Source organism: Anguilla rostrata, chromosome 6 (genome assembly GCF_018555375.3).
Source record: "Anguilla rostrata isolate EN2019 chromosome 6, ASM1855537v3, whole genome shotgun sequence".
Classification (NCBI taxonomy): domain Eukaryota; kingdom Metazoa; phylum Chordata; class Actinopteri; order Anguilliformes; family Anguillidae; genus Anguilla; species Anguilla rostrata.
The window spans coordinates 3,488,482-3,508,587 of record NC_057938.1 but is presented as its reverse complement, the minus strand read 5'-3'; the positions used below and the strand labels follow the sequence as shown (position 1 = coordinate 3,508,587).

At 49.7% G+C, this 20,106-nt stretch overlaps 2 protein-coding genes across 2 annotated transcripts; both read left to right on the top strand.

The window, feature by feature from the left end:
- Positions 1 to 569: 569 nt before the first annotated feature.
- On the top strand, positions 570 to 6,559 carry LOC135258241 (zinc finger and BTB domain-containing protein 38-like). Its single transcript, XM_064341586.1, has one exon. It carries the CDS (start codon positions 2,162 to 2,164, stop codon positions 5,582 to 5,584), a length of 3,423 nt encoding a protein of 1,140 aa, XP_064197656.1. The 5' UTR covers positions 570 to 2,161; the 3' UTR covers positions 5,585 to 6,559.
- A 4,155-nt stretch (positions 6,560 to 10,714) lies between these two features.
- grk7a (G protein-coupled receptor kinase 7a) lies at positions 10,715 to 19,084 on the top strand. The gene is made up of 4 exons (XM_064341564.1): positions 10,715 to 11,678; positions 12,167 to 12,604; positions 16,289 to 16,569; positions 17,118 to 19,084. The coding sequence occupies exons 1-4, from the start codon at positions 11,082 to 11,084 to the stop codon at positions 17,449 to 17,451; spliced, it is 1,650 nt and encodes a 549-aa protein (XP_064197634.1). The 5' UTR covers positions 10,715 to 11,081; the 3' UTR covers positions 17,452 to 19,084.
- Positions 19,085 to 20,106: the final 1,022 nt, after the last annotated feature.

Genomic DNA, 20,106 nt, shown 5'->3' with positions numbered 1-20,106 from the left:
ACAGGCACGTGAGTCTGCGTTCGGTCAGAGGGAGAGCGCCATCGTGCTAACGGGCTTCAGTTCAGAGATTGATTCACGCACTCCTTTTGTGAGTCGCTCTTGTTTGTCTCGTTCGTTTCACCTCCGCCACCTGAAAAAAAAACTCGACTGGGCAGCTGCGTTTACAGAGTTTTGTCTTTTTTTTTTTTTTTTTTTTTACCTTGAAGTGAAATCTTTAGCGGACTGAAAATTTGTAATGTCATGGGGAAAATGCCACTTCGCCGTCCAAAAAACAGGAACTAAAGAAAGTCATACATGTTTTTATTTATTTATTTATTTATTTTTTAAACGTACCGTACTCAGCGTACAGAAAACAGAGCAGGCAGGTGGGGCGTGACCCCCGAAATAGCCACCGTCGGCCCGCGTAGCCTCAATAAGGCCAGGAGACTGCGTGTTGCCGTAACAACAGAGGGCTGGCAGGAGCTGTGGGGCGAGGCTGGAGATGTTTTCCCAGCAGCGTGACAAACTGCCTCAACCCCCCCAGCCCCTCCCCCGCCCCCTCCTCCCCCAGTCTAGCTGCCCACCCCCCCCCCCCCCCCCACCGGCAGAACGGGAACTCATCACAGCCCCCACGGGGATTAGAGCACGTGAAACAGAACCTCTAGCACAATGCCTACTACATTATGACGTAAAGTTTTTAAAAACATTTCATGAAAAGGAGCAACGTTTAGCCTTTATTTGGGGATTCGATATGACGCTGTAAGCGATGGCATAATAATGGTGAAATGTTCAGCGGTAACCGCTGTTTAACAGAAGCGCTGCGCCGGGGGTGATCACAGCTCACTGAAATGCATGTTGTTCCTGGCAGAGGGTCCGCCATTGGCTGAGCTAACCTAAGTTCCTGTGTTTTGGGAGGCGTCTGCGAGGGGGGTATACGTGGACAGGCGGGTACGCCATGTCCCGTTTCCGTAGTTTTTTTGGGCGTGCCACATGACTGCGGGTGGAAACCTTTGAAAAAAAAAAAAAAAACATCTCCGGGCCTGCATTCTGATGAGTGTGTTTTGAAAGGGACTCAGGCAACCCCCGTGCACAGCTCACTGCGTATGTTCAGTATGATCCAGTGCTGTCAAACCGCTCTCAACCCTTCAGGAAGTCCTGCTCTGAACGCTTCAGACGTCCCGATCCATTATTCAGATGCTCAGGTGTGGGGTTTCAGGCACGTCTGGCTGAACTTTTCTTCTGAGTGAACTCCAGTCAGGGTCAGTGGAGACCCTGCAAGACGGGCATCTAAGCTAAAGCTGAGTTCACCTCAAGGTAAAAGAACAAGTTACAGCTAAGCTGAGCCAGCACAAATAAGAAGGAGCACTTTCAGGAAGGAAATGAGTGTGATCGCACAATCAGTGTTATGTGCATGAACAGTGTTTTTTTTATCATATGATTTAAGGTCAGACTTTTAGTTAAATTTTAGAACATTCAAAAAAAAAAAAGGATTTTTGCGCATACTTGTACAGATAACTTAGTCACATTTCGCTGGTCACATCTTAACCAAAGAAATCTGTAGTGAAATTAGTTTGTTAGCGCTAATTTTGCTAATGCTAAAGTTTTTAGTAAATCTGGCTTTAGTGTTCAGATTACAAGGGACATGTTAGACCAGACATTTTCACTCCTGAGTTCGGTAAGTCTAATGGTGAAGATCAGTGCTCACTGCTGCAGCTTCTCCTATCGATTTGGGTGAGTGTAGACATGCACATTCTCTGCTCGGAAGCACACAACGCAAGGTGTGGCCTTGGCTTCTTGTCACGCCACCGTTTGCCAGCGAGACACGCCCATGGCGAGTCAGAGGAAGGCACTTTGGGTCATTGACTGGCCTATGCTAGAGGCGGCTGTACATTGCCGTGTGGGGCTACTGGTATGGTGCGGATGAGACACCGGACTGTGGGGCCAATTCATACACTAGAGCATTGCCTTATCAAGATAGACCACCCAGCAGTCACAAATATGCGATTAGAATGTTCTTATCTGAACATTCTAATTCCGTTGTAAGAATCACGACTGGTAAGTGAAAACAATGGAGATCTAGGACACTGACTTGGAATTTTGTAAAAAGCAATAAGCAATGCCTAATTTGTTCAAGTGCATTTAATAAAGGGAATCCTTGTTGCTATTCTCCTTCCCCCCACAGATGGCGCTGTTGTGTCAGAGCTCTCCCATGCTGGCGGACACCACGTACAGCGGCGTGCTCCTAGGGGCCCTCTGTGAGCAGCGAGCAAAGGGCCTGTTCTGTGACGTCACAATCGTGGTGGAGGACATCAAGTTCCGAGCCCACAGGAACGTGCTGGCAGCCTCCAGCGGATACTTCCGGAATGCCCTCGCCAGCCCGGACGTGTGGACGTCCGGCCAGGTGCTGGAGCTGATGGACCTGAGGTCCGAGGTCTTCGCCCGCATCCTCAATTTCATCTACAGCTCCAAGGTGGCGCTCACCAGCGTCGAGGACGTCCGAGCTCTGGTGGCGGCCGGCAAGAGGCTGGGAATCCCCTTTCTGGAGAGACTCTCGGTGTCCGAGACGCGAGCGGAGCAAAGCGTCCCCCAGAACAGGGCCCCCCTCTCCAACCGGACCCCGCTGGCCCCGGGATCTCACAGAGCTCGGAGAAAAACGTCCGCCAGCCGACGGGGCCCCCGCATCACCAACGCCTTCTCCATCACCGACATCGCCACCGGCGGCGACCCCTTCACGCCCCTGGACCCGCGTGCAGACGGGCAGCGATCCGTAGCCAGCATCGCGGCCAGCTGCCCCGCCCCGGACTCCACTCCGTCCACGAGTGAGACCCTGCACACTCTGGCCGACCATTCCTATGCAGTGTGCCTGGGAGAAGGAGGAGGAGGAGGAGGAGGAGGAGGGACCGGCGCACTCTCGCTCGTGCCCTCGAACACACCCGGGCACAAAGAGGGGTCCGCGAACACGCACTCGCCCGTGCCAACCACGTCTGTGGGGCAGGTGAGCCAGGCGTGCAGCCCCCTGAAGAAGCGCCACAAGCTCTGGGGCAACCTGGATGAACGCTCACCTGGCACACCTGGCACACCTGGCACACCTGGCACACCTGGCACACCTACACAGACACCAAGCGGCGCCCACAGAGTTCCTGCCCTCACATCCCCTTCTCCAGACTCCTCTTCCCCAAACCCAAAAAACACAAACGCCCAGTGGACCCCTGCGTTAGACCTTCCCAAGACAGCCAAAACTCCCACGGCCATGTCGGAGCATTCTCCCGCACCCCTGCCCCTGAAGCCCGGCGAGGTAGCCCAGCACCGCGAGCCCGAGGTGGCCAGCACCCCCACGCACAGGCGCAGAGCCAGGCTCCTGGGCCTCCTGTCCTGCAGGTTCTGCCACAGGAAGTTCATGCACTTGAAGAGGCTGCGCAACCACGAACAGGTGTGCACCAAGGGTCCAGACCGAAATGATGGGCCGGAGGAAGAGGAGAAGGACGCAGCGGTGAGAGGCCCCGCCTTCATCAGTGGCCCCGCCTTCGCCGCACTCCCCCCCGGCCTGTCCGACCCCCCCGCAGCGGACCTGCCGGAGATCGAGTGGGAGGTGGGGACAGGGGCGGGGCTGGGGGCGGGGCTGGGTTTGGGAAGCCGGGCGGGGCGGGGCCCCAGGAGGATGTTTCCGTGCGGCGTGTGCAAGCGGGCGTACGCCACCGTCTCCAGCCTCCGGCGGCACGAGAACGTGCACTCCTGGCAGCGGGCGTACCCGTGCCACTACTGCAACAAGGTGTTCGCCCTGGCCGAGTACCGCACCAAGCACGAGGTGTGGCACACCGGCGAGCGCCGCTACCAGTGCATCTTCTGCCTGGAGACCTTCATGACCTACTACATCCTGAAGAACCACCAGAAGTCCTACCACGGGATCGACCCGCGGCTGTCCGTCAACAGGAAGTCGGCCAACGGCGGCTTCAAGTGCAGCGTCTACCCCATCAAGCTGTACCGCCTCCTGCCCATGAAGTTCCGGAAGAGGCGCTACAGGTCCTTCGGGCAGACCTTCTCCGAGGCTCCGGAGTTCGGGGGCCAAGCGTTTCCCGACCCCGTCGTCGGGAGCTGCGGCGGCTCCCCCACGGCGGCGTTCGGAGAGGGCAAGGACGGGTCGCCCGTCTTCTCCGCGCCCCTGACCTTCATGGCCACCCCGAAGATGGTGGCGCCGGTTCAGCCTTCGCGCGCGGAGGCGGAGGCGTGTCTGCGCCGGGGGGGGATGTCCCCGCCTCCTTTGCTGTTCCACAGACAAGGCGAGTCTACAGACGGCCATGGTTACACACTCCCCGAGCTCCAGCTGCAAACCGCCAGGACGTCATCTCCAATGATCCATGGCAAGGAGTTAGGCGACGGTCACCTGCCACCCGACAGCACGTCAGGATCAGGCCACGATGCGGAACGTCGCTTATCGAATGCAGTGCGCCCACTAGAGGACGGACGCCGTATTGCGGACGGTGGCAAAATCGCGACTTACATCGCCAAACCGGCGTGCGCAGGCCCATCGAGCGACGGGCAGGTGCCGCCGCTGTGCCAGATCACCGTGAAGATCGGCAACGAGGCCATCGTCCGCCGCAGCATCGCGGGGTCAAACCTCATCCCCAGGAAGAGGAGGCGCCACTCAACGCAGACACAGATGGAGGGAGGCGAGGCGGGTGGAGCTGACCTTGTAGAGCGGGCTCTGAAGGCACCGAGTCTTCTCCCGGGGACGAAGCAAACGATGACATCTTTGGGAGAGGCAGAGCCGTGTGACGATGGCGGCCTTTATGATGACTTGGACGAGCCGTGGCGGCCTTACTACTCGTACAAGTCGAAGAAGAAGGCGAAGAGGCTGAGGTCCAGAGACAGGAGGGGGGGAGGCAGGCGAGCCAGACTAAGGAGGTCCACGGACAGGGAGTCAAGTCTCCAGGGGGAGGCCTACAGCCTGGAACAGAACTCGCCCTCGGCTGCAACAGACTTGCGGATCGGGGTCCGGAAGGCGACACACAGCTGTGAGGACTGTCAGAGCACCTTCTCCTGCCTGTCCACACTACGGATGCACATGGCCGACTGTCACCCCAAGGAACGGGTACACGCTTGCCGCTCCTGTGGGAAACAGCGCCCCCCGGAGGAGTTGCTGCAGGATGACAAAGAGTTCACCTGCAGTGCGTGCGCAAGGGACGGCCCCCGCCTAGAGAACTCCGCTGGTGGCCCCGCCCAAGACCGCCGCTACCGCTGCTCCTTCTGCCCACAGCGATTCCTCTACCTGGCCACTAGGAGGAGCCACGAGCGGAAGCACCAGGAGAAGCACGGGAAGGGCCAGGGCTGCCAATACCTCCCCAAAATTTCCTCCCAGGGCATCCGTGAGAAGAGACACTCTATAAAAACGGAGGAGGAGGAAGTGGAGGTGCAGCAGGTGGAGGTGACGGAGAGCAAACCGACCGCCAGGGAGGAGCCGAACGTGTGGGACGACGACTCCAAGCTCGGCGTTCCCGTCACGCTAAAACTGGAGGACCAGACGGAGGCGAGCGGCGGCGACCGCGACCAGGGGTCGACGAGGAGGCCAGACCCGGTCACGCTCGGGCCGCCTCAGGACAAGGCCTGAACGGAAAAACCTCTGGAGAACATTCCGGAACATTGGAGAAAAAAAACCATCATTCCACAGGGCAGGGGGCTTTTCCGGGGGGGGGTTCCTGCCGACAGTGGCGGACGTGCCCGCCGACTGGTTGACTCTGTGAGGAAATGGCTGTCGTGACACCACGGACGGTCCTCTGCGTTTAACCGCACGTCCAATCCCCGGGGCTCTTTCAGGCCCTGGGTCCTGCCACGCCCCCCCCCCTCCCCCGCCCCGGCGGGTTTCAGCAAGGAGGGGAAATGACTGGGAAACATTTGACAAAACTCAAACGACGCTGTTGCGATCCGTTAAGGGTACAAAACTGAGGAAGCTGCTGGAGGTCCAGCAGGGAAAAGGATGGGGTTTTTTTTTTTTTTTTTGAGTACTTATGACCTCACAATGGCGGTCTGTCTTTTTTCACCCGAGCTTGCTAACTGGCCTCCGTTAGACTGTTAGGCTGTTTGACTGTTCAAATTTTTTGAAAACCTGTTCTTAAACAAACAACCACAAACAGAATACCAATGGAAGACAACTATTTTTTTAACTCTGAGAATTCAATTGGTAGTTTCCTTTTTTTCACATTTTCAGAGATCATTTTATTTTTGTAATCTTTTTTAGGATTGGTAGGTTCCTCAGTAGACTCTCCGTTTTTGCAAACTATGCACATTAACGGCTTGCCATTTCAGTGCACCCAGTTGTTGATATTGGTAAGAGCTTCAATTCCCATTCTGTGTCCCTTCAACATGATTGTTTCCCAGACGTTCTTGGAACCAACTTCTTGTAAACAACTTTGCCATTTGACTCTGCTAACTTGTCTTTAGCAAATCTGACGAGAACCAAATTTGTTAATAGTGTCACCGCCAAGTTTTGTGTCTTAATTTAATTCGTCTTAGGGACCCTTTCCAGCCTATAGCCAGGTTGCTGGATGCTGTTAATAATAAAAAGAAAAATATTGCAACTGTCAAAGCCTGAGTCATTTTGATTAATGGGTTTGCACTCGGGTTGTGGTTTTCTCCAGACAATACTGCAATGACCACAGGCTCATATCCCCCCCCCCCCCCCCCCAAAAAAAAAAAATTGGGGAGATAACAATAGATTCAAGCACAAATCAAGATGAAGAATGCACAAATATGAGTCAATGTAAGTAAACCTGTGTATGCAATTTACTATATTGACATGGGTTTATATTTTAAAATGTCTCAATGACATTCATTCCTGTGACATAACATGCGCCTACAAAATTTGTTTTTACTTGAAAAGGCAAAAGGAAAAATAACCCTGCAGTAGTGCTATTTAACACCATAACCTGAATTAAGAATAAATGCTCTTTTAGTTATTTTATTTTTACTAATTTATTGGTAATGTAAGTGTAGGAACACGTGGAAAATAAACATTTGAAAACATTTTATTTGTTGGTAGATTCCAAATTATTATTATTATTTTTTGAATTGCGCTTTTAAATTCAGTTTTAAGGCTTAGTGTTTCCTTTTTAGAAACGACCAAAATAAAGAGCAGCAGTACATTCCCAAGGCATCTTAGCTCAAACTTTGGCTCCCTCTTGTGGAGGTTGATGGTAACCAGAATTTAATGTCAACAAAACATTTTAAACAAGATAAAAGTTATTGATTACCGCATGTTGACGCGTATTCTCTGTATATACGCAAGGGAACACTTGCCAAGATAAATAGAAATTATATCAAAATAAAAGTCACACGGTGAAACGATCTTGCTGCATTCACAGCAATCCTTTGTACAAATTAGCAAAAAGTGATGCCTGATATATGAATATTATATATATATGATATGATGCCTGAATATTTTAGGGAACTTGGCCCTCATTAATTAATTAATTAATTTATTAATTTATTTATTTATGTTTCCTTAACATTTGAAGAGAAGGCAGTCTTTGTGTATTGCAACTGGAGCACAAACTCTCCTTTTTCAATGCAGGCAGGCAAGCTTCAGGACTGGTCCTTCGGTCTCCTAGTGGTGAACCACTGTTACTGCACCTACCTGCTGAGGGAGACACCCGCCTACTTACCCCTTTCCACAGAAGCTTCTCCCACCTACAGGAATGTTCGTTTGACATGCATCAATGAGTGCAGACACACCTGCAAAAAAAAAAAAATTACCTGAAGCAGATTAGTGGGGAATTTCTATGTGAGCAGTAACTCCACCCCCCCCCCCCAGGTGGAGATATTTTGGGTTACAGGTGGTTGGTTAAAAACTACATGAGTTCTCAGAAGTGTGCTGGGAGACCGTGACAGAGCTTGCAGGCTGCAACAGGCCTCTGACGGATCACAGCGCAGAGGTCAGGGGTTAAGGTGGACAGGTGAGCAGGTTGGCAGGTGGGCTTTCTCAGCACGGTTTGCGTAATGAAGCACGTTAAACAGCTTAAGGGGGATTGTTCCCGCTCCTCGTCCTGCCGGTGTCAACGCACCCCCCTCCTCACATCTCCTCAGTGCCTATCTTTAGAGGACCTCTGCTGAAACTGAAGTGTGTGTGTGTGTGTGTGTATGTGTGTATGTGTGTGTGTGCGTTTGTGTTTGTGTGCTTGTGCGTGTGTGTGCATGCGTGTGTGTGTGTGTGTTTGTGTGCTTGTGCGTGTGTGTGTGTGTGTGTGTGTTTGTGTGCTTGTGCGTGTGTGTGCATGCGTGTGTGTGTGTGTGTGTGTGTGTGTGTGTTTGCATGTGTCTTCAGAGAGAGAAAGAGAGCATGTATGTAATAGTGTGTCTGTATCACTGTGCAAAGATCTGTCTGTCGACTACATGTTGATAGGGATATATGACTTTGTGTGTGTGTGTCTTGAGAGAGAGAAGGAGCATGTATATGACAATGTGTCTGTATCACTGTGTAAAGATCTGTTCAGCAGCTCTTTGTTTTGTTATACTGCAAATTGTTGCTCGTTAGAGTTTCATTATGCTCATTAATTGTGAATGGGCCTCTGTGCTGATTTGTGTGTTCCCGAGAGTAACACTGATGTTCTCCACTATCGTACATCACTCTGGATTAGAGCAACTGCCAAGGGACTGCAATGTAAAAATGACTGTAATGTAATTTGCTCCTGTTAGTTCAACTGATCGGGATATTGCTCAAATGTGTGTTGGTGTTATTCAGAGGTTGTTTGAGTAACAAGCAGACAGACGGAAGGACACACAGGGGAACCGGTCACTGCGGATTGATCACTGGGGATTGATCATAAGGGACTGATCACCGTGGACTGATCAATGGGAACTGATAACTAGAGATTGATCACAAGGGACTGATCACAGGGGACTGATTGCAGGGGACAGATAACTGGAGATTGATCATAGAAGACTGATCACTGGAGACTGATCTGGGGTATGGCATGACAAGATCAGTCAACACTATGAGGATCACAGGTGTCCAGTGGCCAGTGTTCTTGTCAGTACCAGCCGGCTTCATCAACTGGAGTTTCGGACCCCACCTCCACAACCCTAAAGATCCCACTGAAACCTTTCTTCAAGGTCAAAATGCCATTCCAACAAAAGCAGCATAATAAAAACACGTCAAACTAAAGCATAATAGAGTATAAAGACAATGCCAGATGCATCTTATCAAGTGTAGCCGTAGAGGGCAATGTCAAGTGCGCGAGCGACATTCAGCCAGTATGACCCAATGGGGGGTGGGGGGGGGGAGTGGATCTTAAGATACGTGAATTAACCCCTCCGTCACACCCACCACCCCCTCACCCTGCCCCTATCCCAGACCCTAGGCTACATTCAGCAGGGATCAGGTCATATTTAGCTTGTGGCTTAACAGACTGAAGTAGCCTACCTTTGGCCACAGAGGGCTATCACCGCCAACCAATCAGCAGTCAACTGCTTGATGAAAACCACGCCCACTTTGTTCCCTGTCAAGTCCATGTCGGTTAAAGGCCTGGGTCTGTTGGCTGAGAAAAACCAACGCTGTGTCAGTTAGAATTTGCAGTTTTACAGTTCGTTCATTTGGTGAATGCTTTTAGCCAAAGCGACTAAGAGTTTACATTACATTACATTACAGGCATTTAGCAGACGCTCTTATCCAGAGCGACTTACACAACATTTTACATCGTATCCATTTATACTGCTGGATATATACTGAAGCAATTACGGTTAAGTACGTTGCTCAAGGGTACAACGGCAGTGTCCTTACCCGGGAATCGAACCTACGACCTTTCGGTTACAAGCCCAGTTCCTTACCCACTGTGCTACACTCGTAGAGAAGTACATTTCACATGGTGTTATCAAGAACGGCATGTTAGTTTACACCAATCCCTAAAAGTAAGTGGAGAGTCAGTAGAGTAAGGGGAGAGTTAGAGCATGCCATGATCTGCTCCCTGCTCCCTGCTCCATGACACTGGAGACGCAGAGAGGAGCAGAAGCACCTCCTCGTGCTCACTGCATACCGGCCCTCCTTTACTCTGGCAGGAGCACCAGCAGCAGCAGCAGCAGCATGCAGGGTGGAGGTTTCTAACATGGCTGCAGCACAGGGGGTGCACCCCCCTGGGTGGGATCCCTGACAGGTGCATGGAGGGAGGCCAGAGGATTACCTGTTCCTGGGGATAAACAACCAGTTAATGCTAACCAGCGAGGGCAGGAGAGAAGCCCTGTGGAAATGCACAAAGCCATGCTAATGCTACTAGCGCTTTGCTAAATCACCAGCAGTCCCTCACTCACACTGAAGTTATAGTTCAGTCTGTGAATGAATGGAGAGACAACCTTCTACTCTAACCTGGAGCTTTTGATGTAGCTTTCGTGTGACTGCGTGTGTGTGTGTGTTTGCGTGCGTGGGTGTGTTTGCGTGTGTGTGGTTGTGTGTGTCTGTTTGACTGTATATCCACCCAGCATACTGTATATATTCCTGTAGTTTTCAGAAGATTAATGTATGATGTATCAAACTGTTTGGTAGTTTTTGAGCAAGAGTGCCATTTTGAGTCACCTGGATTGCTTGATAGCCCACGCACACCTGTAGTTTGACTTTGGGCTTCAGTGTAAAGGTGTGGTTTGTGTGGTGTGTGTAAGATCTGGAGGTTGTGCTCTCTTCTCTCAGCCTCTTTGGCTCCTCGGTGTTTGAAGAGCAGAGCGTCAGGTACAGTACCGTCGATGGGTCCACCTTCAGCAGAAGCTTTGCAGAGCCCGCTAAATATAGCGGACCGAAAAGCTCCTTAGAGGAGAACCCTCTTATGAACTCTCTTTCCGTGAACAGCGCCCGCGAATAGAGCCTGCAAAGAGACTTAGGAGCAAATCCCTCCTGAAGTGTTTAATTTTAAACGAGTAATCACCTGAGTGTGAGTGCCGTCTTGGTCTCCGGGTGAGTTCGGGAGGCTCATTCGTTGGCCGGGACAGGGAGCGAGTCACACACGCGAAAACGAAAAACCCGCTCGCACACGCACCCAGCTGCCCAGGGGAGAACAGCTCAAGTAGCAGGACAGCAGAAGGAACCCGCAAAAAAAAAAAAAAAAAAAAAACCCAGAAAGCCTGCGACCATGTGCGACATAGGGGGTCTCGACAACCTGGTGGCCAACACGGCGTACCTGAAGGCCCAGGGGGGCGACGACAAGGAGATGAGGAAGAGGCGACGGAGCCTGTCCCTGCCCCAGAGCGCCCAGTGCGCCGCCATCCGCACCAAGGTGGAGCCCAACTTCGAGTCACTCTGCGAGCAGCAGCCCATCGGCAAGAGGTTCTTCCGCCAGTTCGTGGCCGCCAACCCCACCTACGCGCTGGCCGCCGACTTCCTGGACGAGCTGCTGAACTGGGAGCTGGCCGAGGGCGCCGCCAAGGACAAGACCCGGCAGAACATCGTCAACCGCTTCTGCAAGGCCGACTCCAAGACCTTCCTGTCCTTCCTGACCGGCGAGCCGGCCGAGAAGTGCAAGGCGGTGACGGACCGGGACTTCCAGGAGGTGATGACGGGCAAGGTGCGGGACGCCACCAGGGAGTACCTGAAGGGGAAGCCCTTCCAGGATTACCAGGCCAGCCCCTTCTTCGACAAGTTCCTCCAGTGGAAGCAGTTCGAGAGGCAGCCCATCAACGACAAGTACTTCTACGAGTTCAGGACGCTCGGAAAAGGGGGGTTCGGAGAGGTGAGGAGACACTTTTTTTGTTTGTTTTGTTATGCATACATATATATATATATATAGAGAGAGAGAGAGAGCCAATATATTGCCATTCTTCATTTACAATTTCTGTGATAATGGAAGGCTAGCTGTTCTGATTACTGTTTTGAATTTAAGTACATGTACCAGTGATATCAAGACATAATACTTCATACATTTTTTAAGGATACGAATAATATAGAAATATATTTAAAATAATCCAATTATTGCCACTTTGGTTACAGAGGGAAATATCACAAAATGATCCATGTAATATATTATTAAACAAAACAATAATGTTAAATTTCCACATATTCAAGATTTGTTACAGTATACTTATACATATATGGTTAAATGTTTTCATAGCATAAGGGCAAAAAACAGACTGAAGAAATAGAATGACCCAGATTGAAAGATTTTTAAGTTCTGCACTGGGAACAAAGAGGAGAAACTGACATCCTCTCCTCGGTGCGCAGGTGTGTGCTGTCCAGGTAAAGAACACGGGACAGATGTACGCCTGCAAGAAGCTGGAAAAGAAGCGACTGAAGAAGAAGAGCGGACAGAAGATGGCCCTGCTGGAGAAGCAGATCCTGGAGAAGGTCAACAGCCCCTTCATCGTCAGCCTGGCGTACGCCTTCGAGAGCAAGACCCACCTGTGCCTGTGCATGACGCTGATGAACGGCGGCGACCTCCGCTACCACATCTACAACATCGGGGAGAAGGGCATCGAGATGAAGCGCATCGTCTACTACACGGCGCAGATCACCACCGGCATCCTGCAGCTGCACGCCATGGACATCGTCTACCGCGACATGAAGCCCGAGAACGTGCTGCTGGACAGCCTGGGCCAGTGCCGGCTGTCCGACCTGGGGCTGGCCGTGGAGCTGCCCAATGGCAAGACCACCACCCAGAGGGTGAGGCCTGGGGGGGGGGGGTCAGTCTGATGTCGCCATGGCAATGGTGGGGGGGGGGGTGATGATGAGGTTGATGATGGTAATGGCGGTGGTGGTGGTGGTGGTGGTGGTGACGGTGATGATGGAGGTGGTGATGACAATTATAAGAAATGCTGTTGGTAAGGATGATGGTGATGGTGACGATGATGATGATGATGGTGATTGATGATGGGATTCTGATCTTGCTATCTCAGGAGAAACAGGTCAAAGCTTGGACACAAGATTATCCAGTTAAGGTGCTAAGTAGTTGAATAGTTCTTTGCAGAATTGAAAGTTTTTATTCTCTTTATGCTGTGCTATTGCTGAGCAGTAGGTGCAAATTATGGTGATTACATAAGATTATGAGTGCTATTAATCTTATGCAATACTCTTATAGAAGATCTTTTTTTGAGGATGGAGGGGAGGTTGTGAGATAATGGGTGGTTGTGTCATTGTACCGGTCTCTCAGGGTGTATCATGTGCACTGAGAGGGCATCTGTCCCGAGTTCAGGGAAGAGACACCATTTTGGGGGCTGTAGGGTCTTCCTCAATGGTTCTGGGGTAGAGAAGATGACATCACAGGTGTAGCTTCTGCTCCTTTTTTGGCTGGTTCCTGGTAAAGCTAAACCTGGGGATTACGCCTCAGGAGGACTTACGCAATGCAAAGGATCCTGGGATGGGAAGGTACAGCCATACCAATTATAGACTCTCGCTAAGGTCAGAGAGCCACACTACCTCTTTAACACCTTCAGGTGTAAGTTCACAAATATGTGATTACAATGTTCTTAACTAAACATTTTAATGCTGATGTAACAATCGCTACTGGTACCTGAAAACAATGGAGTTCCAGAACACTGACTTAATTATTATTATTATTTTTTTTTTAAACATTCCAAAAGGACCTACACTTCAAAAGTGTTAAATAATCTGGGGAAGACTGGCAGCTGATCTACATTCTCACACACATGCACTTTCGTGAGACTGAACAACACCCTTGCACACAAAATTACTTTGTCATATTTGTCATGCTTCAGCCCACATTTGCTTAATGTGATGTCAAGAGGACTCTCCAGTGATGGATGAATTAGCTGATGACTGTTGGGTTATAAAACTCCTAGTCCTCCTGTGACCGTGGTTTCACAACCAGGACATGCAATGTGAAACAGAGGAGTCGCTAACCCCCCACCCCACCCCGAGATGGATTTAGGAACATAAAATGTGGACGGGGTGGGTCGTGACATGCCAAAACAGAACAGGCATATGTCACAGCGTGATGTCACCGTGGAAACATGTGAGGTCCGTTCTCCTGTTCATCCACTTCTGATCCTTCAAAAGCTGATTTTGTGTCCCTGTGTAAAATGCCTTACTCTGGCCTAATCTACCAGTGAACTGACTCCAGTGCATAGAGCAATTAGATAATTCAGCTAGAGTAACTGGGGGATCCAAAAACCCGCATACACACCTATGTATGCCGTGGAGCGGGACAGTGTCGAAAAATGTACCTCATTCTGTGCAAGCCTGTTAAGCAAATAAAGCCTTATTTAACCAGATCCCAAAGCCCTTTCTTCCTCATGCGGCAGTGGTGGCTAATCTGGCGGGCTACTTGGCACGCACGGCAGCCATTTTGTGTAGAATGCAGAGCAGAAGGGGATCAGGAATCGGCGCCGACTCCTTTACGGAAAGAAGAGCGCTTGTCTTCTGGCCGGTTGTCTTTCCACCCTGTTGGAAACACTCCCTTTTTTGGCCCCAAAAATTTAATAAATGAATGAATGTGGAAGAAATGGAAGATACAGCCAACCTGCTGTTTGAAAGAAAACACACACAAAAAAAATGGGAAGAATCAAGGAATGTTGCTGAAATTGGAAGCAATGTTGTCGTGGAGACGTGGCTGTGATCTGAAACAGAGGCTTATGCACCTGTGTGGGAATTTTCTTGTTGTAAAAAAAAGGAAAGAAATCACCATACATCGCCATAAAGAAGAGCAATGCAATAAGTCGGCCTTGGAAGGAGTGTGAACGCGGAAGTTCGGGGGTTGACCTCCAGGCTGAGGACACCGTTCACCTTGTTCGTCTGCTTTTGTCTGGATTGCGCCCAAAAGTCGGAACTGACCTCAGTTTCGCCTCAGCAGCGCGTCCCATAGGCAATTCAAGGGGGTCCCAGAAGCAGGTCGCTGCTCAGCAAAAAGGAAATAATGCATTACCCCTCGAAGAGTATCAATCAATCAATCAATCAATCACATTTTATTTTTATAGCGTATTTTACAGCAGTTGTCACAATACGCTTTACAGACAACCCTGGCCTAAACCCTCACAGTATGTTTTTCAAATTTTTTATTTTTAATGTTTTTTTTCAAAAGTCTGTGTCAGTGTTCTAGAACTCTCTGTCGCGCTTTCGATTGCCACCGGCCATTGTTACATCATCATCAGAACGCTGAGTTGAGAACGTTCCAATCGCATGTGCGTGATCTTGCACCTTTTAAAAGGAGGGCTGGGGGGAAGAAGAAGAAGAAGAAGAAGAAGAAGAAGAAGGAGAAGAAGAAGAAGAATAGCAGGGTGCTGTTGTGGAGAGCTGGAGAAAGCTTATTATCCTCCGCCTTTCTCCTGTGGCCCCTGAAGCGGGGGCAGGTGCCTGGGAGGCGGGGATGGGGGGGGGAGCTGCACAGGGCTTTGGTGGCTTTGTGCTCCTAAGCCTCTTACTTAGAGGGCATTACAGTAAGCTGCCTCTCATTGGAATGCCCAGCGCACCTCTCCTCACACGGGAGGGTGGTGGGTGGGGGGGTGTGGTGGGGGATGGGGGAAGCCCCAGGTGTGACTGTCGTCCGTGTGTCCTTCCACCTGTATCTGTGTACCTTGACCTCTGTCTCCCTCTTTCTCACATTCTCTTTCTCTATCTCTGTCTGTCTCAGTACCTCTCTCTTGCTTCTCTCTCTCTCTTGCTTGCACACCCTCTCGCTCTCTTTCTCTCTCACTCACGTTCTTTCTCACTCTCACTCTCTCTAAGTACCTGTCTCTCTTGCTCACTCTCTCTTTCTTCTCTCTCTCTCTCCTACACTGTTCTTCATTTTAACGTTATTTGCTGTGAGCTAAATTAAAAACAGAGCTAGCAGGAAGCCCGGGTCCTTAGAAGGAACCTTTAGGCCAGACTTACCGAAGGTTTGGGCCTGTGATAAGGGCGTTAGTTTGAGGCAGTACAGTGGAATGCAGGCTGGACGGTGGCCAAACTTCAGAGCATATATGAGTTCACCAGGCCTATGGGGATTAGATCCCCCACCATTACACTCTGTGCTGTGATCCCATCTCTATCTGTAACCCTCTCTGCTTTCCCCTGTCTACATAAAGGGAGAAAATCCATGGGGGGGGGGGGTGTGAACTGCCTGCCCTCATTTAAATGAATACAAAATGATAACAGAAACAATATGTCTGCTGCTTGTCCATGACAGCGGTATTGCCTGCGCTACAACCTTTAGTAAATCAAACCTGGATAAGAGCATCTGCTTAATGGCTGTAATGTAATGCAATGATAAGCTGGTTGACCTGGATAAATACTGAAACAATTCAGCTTAAGCATATTGCTCCAGGGTAGAACCGCAGTGCCCTGCCTGGGAATCAAACCTGCAACCTCTTCAAGCCCTCTCTCCCTCTCTCCCTCTCTCCCCCCCCCTCTCAGGCGGGGACGGGTGCGTACATGGCTCCAGAGATCCTGAAGGAAACCCCGTACCGCTCCTCGGTGGACTGGTGGGCGCTGGGCTGCAGCATCTACGAGATGGTGGCCGCCTACACGCCCTTCAAGGGGCCCGACGCCAAGAAGGACAAGGTGGCCAAGGAGGAGGTGCAGAGGCGCATCTGCGAGGACGAGGTCAAGTTCGACCACAAGAACTTCGACGCGGCCACCAAGGACATCATCAACCAGTTCCTCAAGAAGAACATCAACGAGCGCCTGGGCTGCAAGTAGGTCACCTCTGTTTGTGTGCGTGTGTGTGTGTGTGTGTGTGTGTGTGTGGACATGTATTACTATCTTTGTGAGAACCAAATGTCCCCACAACGATAGAAAGATGAGGAAAATTACGCAAGGTGGGGACCTTTTGCTGGCCCCACAAGTTCAAGAGGGTTAGGACTTAGGGTTAGGGTTAGGGTTACAATTAGTTTAAGGTTAGGGTTAAGGTTAGGCATGTAGTGGTTGGGGTTAGGGTTAGGGTTAGAGGTTACGGAATGAATGTACTCAATGGGAAGTCCTCACAAGTATAGCAATAAATTATTGTGTGTGTGTGTGTGTGTGTGTGTGTGTGTGCATTTAGGTGTGTGTACGTGTGTGTGAGTGTATGTGTCCGTGTATGTGTCCGTGTGTGTGTGTGTGTGTGTGTACGTGTGCACGTCTGTGTGTACGTGTGTGTGAGTGTATGTGTGAGTGCATGTGTGTGTGTCCGTGTGTGTGTGTGTGTACGTGTGTGTGTGTGTGTCTTGCTCCTGACGTGAGTGTGCGTCTGCACCCCTCGCAGGGGCGACGACCCCCGGAAGCACGAGTGGTTCAAGTCCATCAACTTTGCCCGCCTGGAGGCGGGGCTCATCGACCCCCCGTGGGTGCCCAAGGCCAACGTGGTCTACGCCAAGGACACGGACGACATCGCCGAGTTCTCCGACATCAAGGGCATCGAGCTGGACGCCAAGGACGAGAAGTTCCACAAGGACTTCAGCACGGGCGCCGTTTCCATCCCCTGGCAGCAGGAGATGATCGAGACGGGACTCTTCGACGAGCTCAACGACCCCAACCGGAAGGAGTCCGCCGCCGGGCTGGACGACGACAAGAAGTCCAGCACCTGCATCATGCTGTGAAGGACTGACAAAACCCCCTCCGGTCCCGTCCCTCCAAGGTGCAAGGTCAGAAACGTGCGGTCGGAGCGTTCTTAACCGAACCGAACCGCTGATGTCACAATCGCTGCCGGCAACTGAAAGAAAACGAAGGAGTTCTAGAACACCGACTTTAGAATTTTGAAAAAAAAGAAGAAAAAAAAACAGAAAACATTCCAAAAGACCTACTCTGCAAAAGGGTTAATGATGTATAATTCTTAAATGGGAGAAACGCAAAAGAAGGCTGTGGCAACCCCTGGTTAGAGAGATGGGGGGGGGGGTGTCGTGTTGCTTGGGAACCACAGCCCCCAACGTGCAGCAAGGCAGTCTGAACGATGGCGTGTGCGCACTATCCCGGACACCGCGGCTGCAGTGGAAGCCTCCCACCAGCAGGTTCCGCTAGCCAACCGATCGTTTCCCCATAAAGAGAAAATAAGGGTGTATTAGCACGTTCAGTCCTCCCGGGCTCTGTTTGATTGTAGTGTACAGAAAAGCTTTAGTGCAGGTGGCGTTCCTCCCAGACGCTGGCATTCTCAGGTGCTCGCACAAGACCAGCGTTGATTGGCTCTCCTCTTCACATAAAAAGAGGAGTGTGAACTAGGTTTCTTTTCATTTGTTTGTTTGTTTGTTTGTTTGTATTGTGTTCTAGCTTTAATCTCACAAAATACTACCAGCATACTGCAGGAGAACATATTTCCAGTTAAATCAATTTCTATATTTTTTTGAATCATAAAGGTTCCACAGCTATTTTTTTTTTCTACAAAAGTGCAATGAAATGTATCCATATCCTGTTTACTACATTGACATGTGCTTTGTTCTGAGCTAGACTGGAATTATATCGGCAATCTTGAACTTTACTTAAATAGTCTCTGGGTTATACCCTCTGGGTCCACAGGTTGCGCTCATCCAACAGATGGTTTTACTTTTATAAATATGTAAATGTATGTATCAATTTGTAAAAGCAACAAAAAAAAAACCTGATAGATGGGGCTAATTCGTACTGAGAAGGTTATTTTTCTTTCTCTACTCTGTCTTCTTGTTTATTTTGTTGCTTCGTAAGCCCCAAAGTAATGGATGGGCCCTTGCATTTGGAATCAAAAATGTGTGTCAGGGCATCGGGGGTTAGAACTGCCGTCAAAGACTAGGAGATGAACATGGCGGCAGTTTGAACCAGAGATTCAGGCAGACATTTTGGAGAAGTGGCACTCAAAATGCCGATTTGTTGCAAGAGACGCCGCCGTTGTACTCTCGAAAAAAGGTACATCACCTTTTATACCCTTGAGAAAGGTGCAGCCCCACCATTCGTCCAGTACTCCAGCTGTTTCAGAGTATAAAATATTAAATTATAAACATTGTTGTTTTATTGGATAAGTAACTTTTCATAAGTAACTGTTTTTTTTTTTGGGGGGGGGGGGGCTGAGTTAGGTATATTTGTTACACTGCACGATATTAAGTGATACACTGCAAATTATTATAGTTTGCAGTGTTTGCAGAGTAAATAACCTGTGGGTGTGTCTGTGTGCTGGCTGTAGGAAGGTCGCTCATTCACAATGGACTGACTTGCTCAAAACATGAATTCATCAGAACCAATAAAATATTAAATATTTCTTTTAAAAAACCTGTTACCTGTTTTTTATCGATAGTCTATTTCATCAACAGACTTCTTTCTGTCTTTGTAATTCATGTTAATCTTTCTTGGTAAATGTGACTTAAAAAAAAAAAAAACTGAATTAAAAAATTCCTACCTGATTTTCAGGGCCGACCAGACTAACTGTAGTGCACGCGTAATTTTCAACTGCTTGAAAATTGCAACACTGATTCGTTTTTCAGTTATCGCTGAAATAAGAAACTCTGGTGATTGGTTGATGATTAATCATGGGAGGCCCACACCGTGCATTCAAAGACTCTGATGAAGGACAGAGTCATGATTAATGGCAATGATTAATGTTGCCGAGTAGCAAGATATGCGGTGCTGCAGAAAATTTCATTTTCTTATTTGCATTTGAGCCCCTATGGTCTACGTTGTCAGGGGTACAGGCGCAAGACCGTCAATCCATCAATGTACAGGTCTGATGAGAGAGAGAGAGGGAAAGAGGGAGAGAGGGAGAGAGAGGAGAGTGTGTGTGTGCATGTGTGTGTAAAGCAAAGCACAAAGACAGTAAATAAATGGGTCAAGAGAGGATCCCTTGACCGATCTCCATTTCTGTGCCTCACTCTGGATAAGAGAGCCAGTGACTGCAATGCAATGAATGGAATTCCCTTCCATGACCTACAGACTCATGCTGTTTCAAGAGCTTCAAGGATCCAATTTGGCTCATGCGGTTTGAAACGAATCATCACAAACAGAAAAACAATTTGCCCACGAAATTAAGATCCAAGCCCCAGACAACCAGCCATCGCCCCTTTCCTCACAATACGTTTTTTTTTTTTTTTTTACTAACATTACTTACATAAAGCTGTCGATTTGCACCATCGTCCTGACGCTTGAAGCTTGCAAAGAAGCAGTCGGACCGCTAAAACAGGCCAGCTAATGCTGCCTAAGGCAGTCAAACACGCTCATTTTATTATGAGCTTCCCTGGCTAATCTAAGATAGAGATTAGGCATCACTGAAGCTCTTAAGAGCTAGATTAGTGAGGAGT

Excerpts from the sequence above, each read along its gene's own strand:
- grk7a (XM_064341564.1), top strand. The coding sequence starts at position 11,082 with ATGTGCGACATAGGGGGTCTCGACAACCTGGTGGCCAACACGGCGTAC. Across the intron at positions 11,679-12,166 it reads GAAAAGGGGGGTTCGGAGAG|GTGTGTGCTGTCCAGGTAAA; the intron begins GTGAGGAGACAC and ends CTCGGTGCGCAG. Across the intron at positions 16,570-17,117 it reads AACGAGCGCCTGGGCTGCAA|GGGCGACGACCCCCGGAAGC; the intron begins GTAGGTCACCTC and ends CACCCCTCGCAG.
- LOC135258241 (XM_064341586.1), top strand. The coding sequence starts at position 2,162 with ATGGCGCTGTTGTGTCAGAGCTCTCCCATGCTGGCGGACACCACGTAC.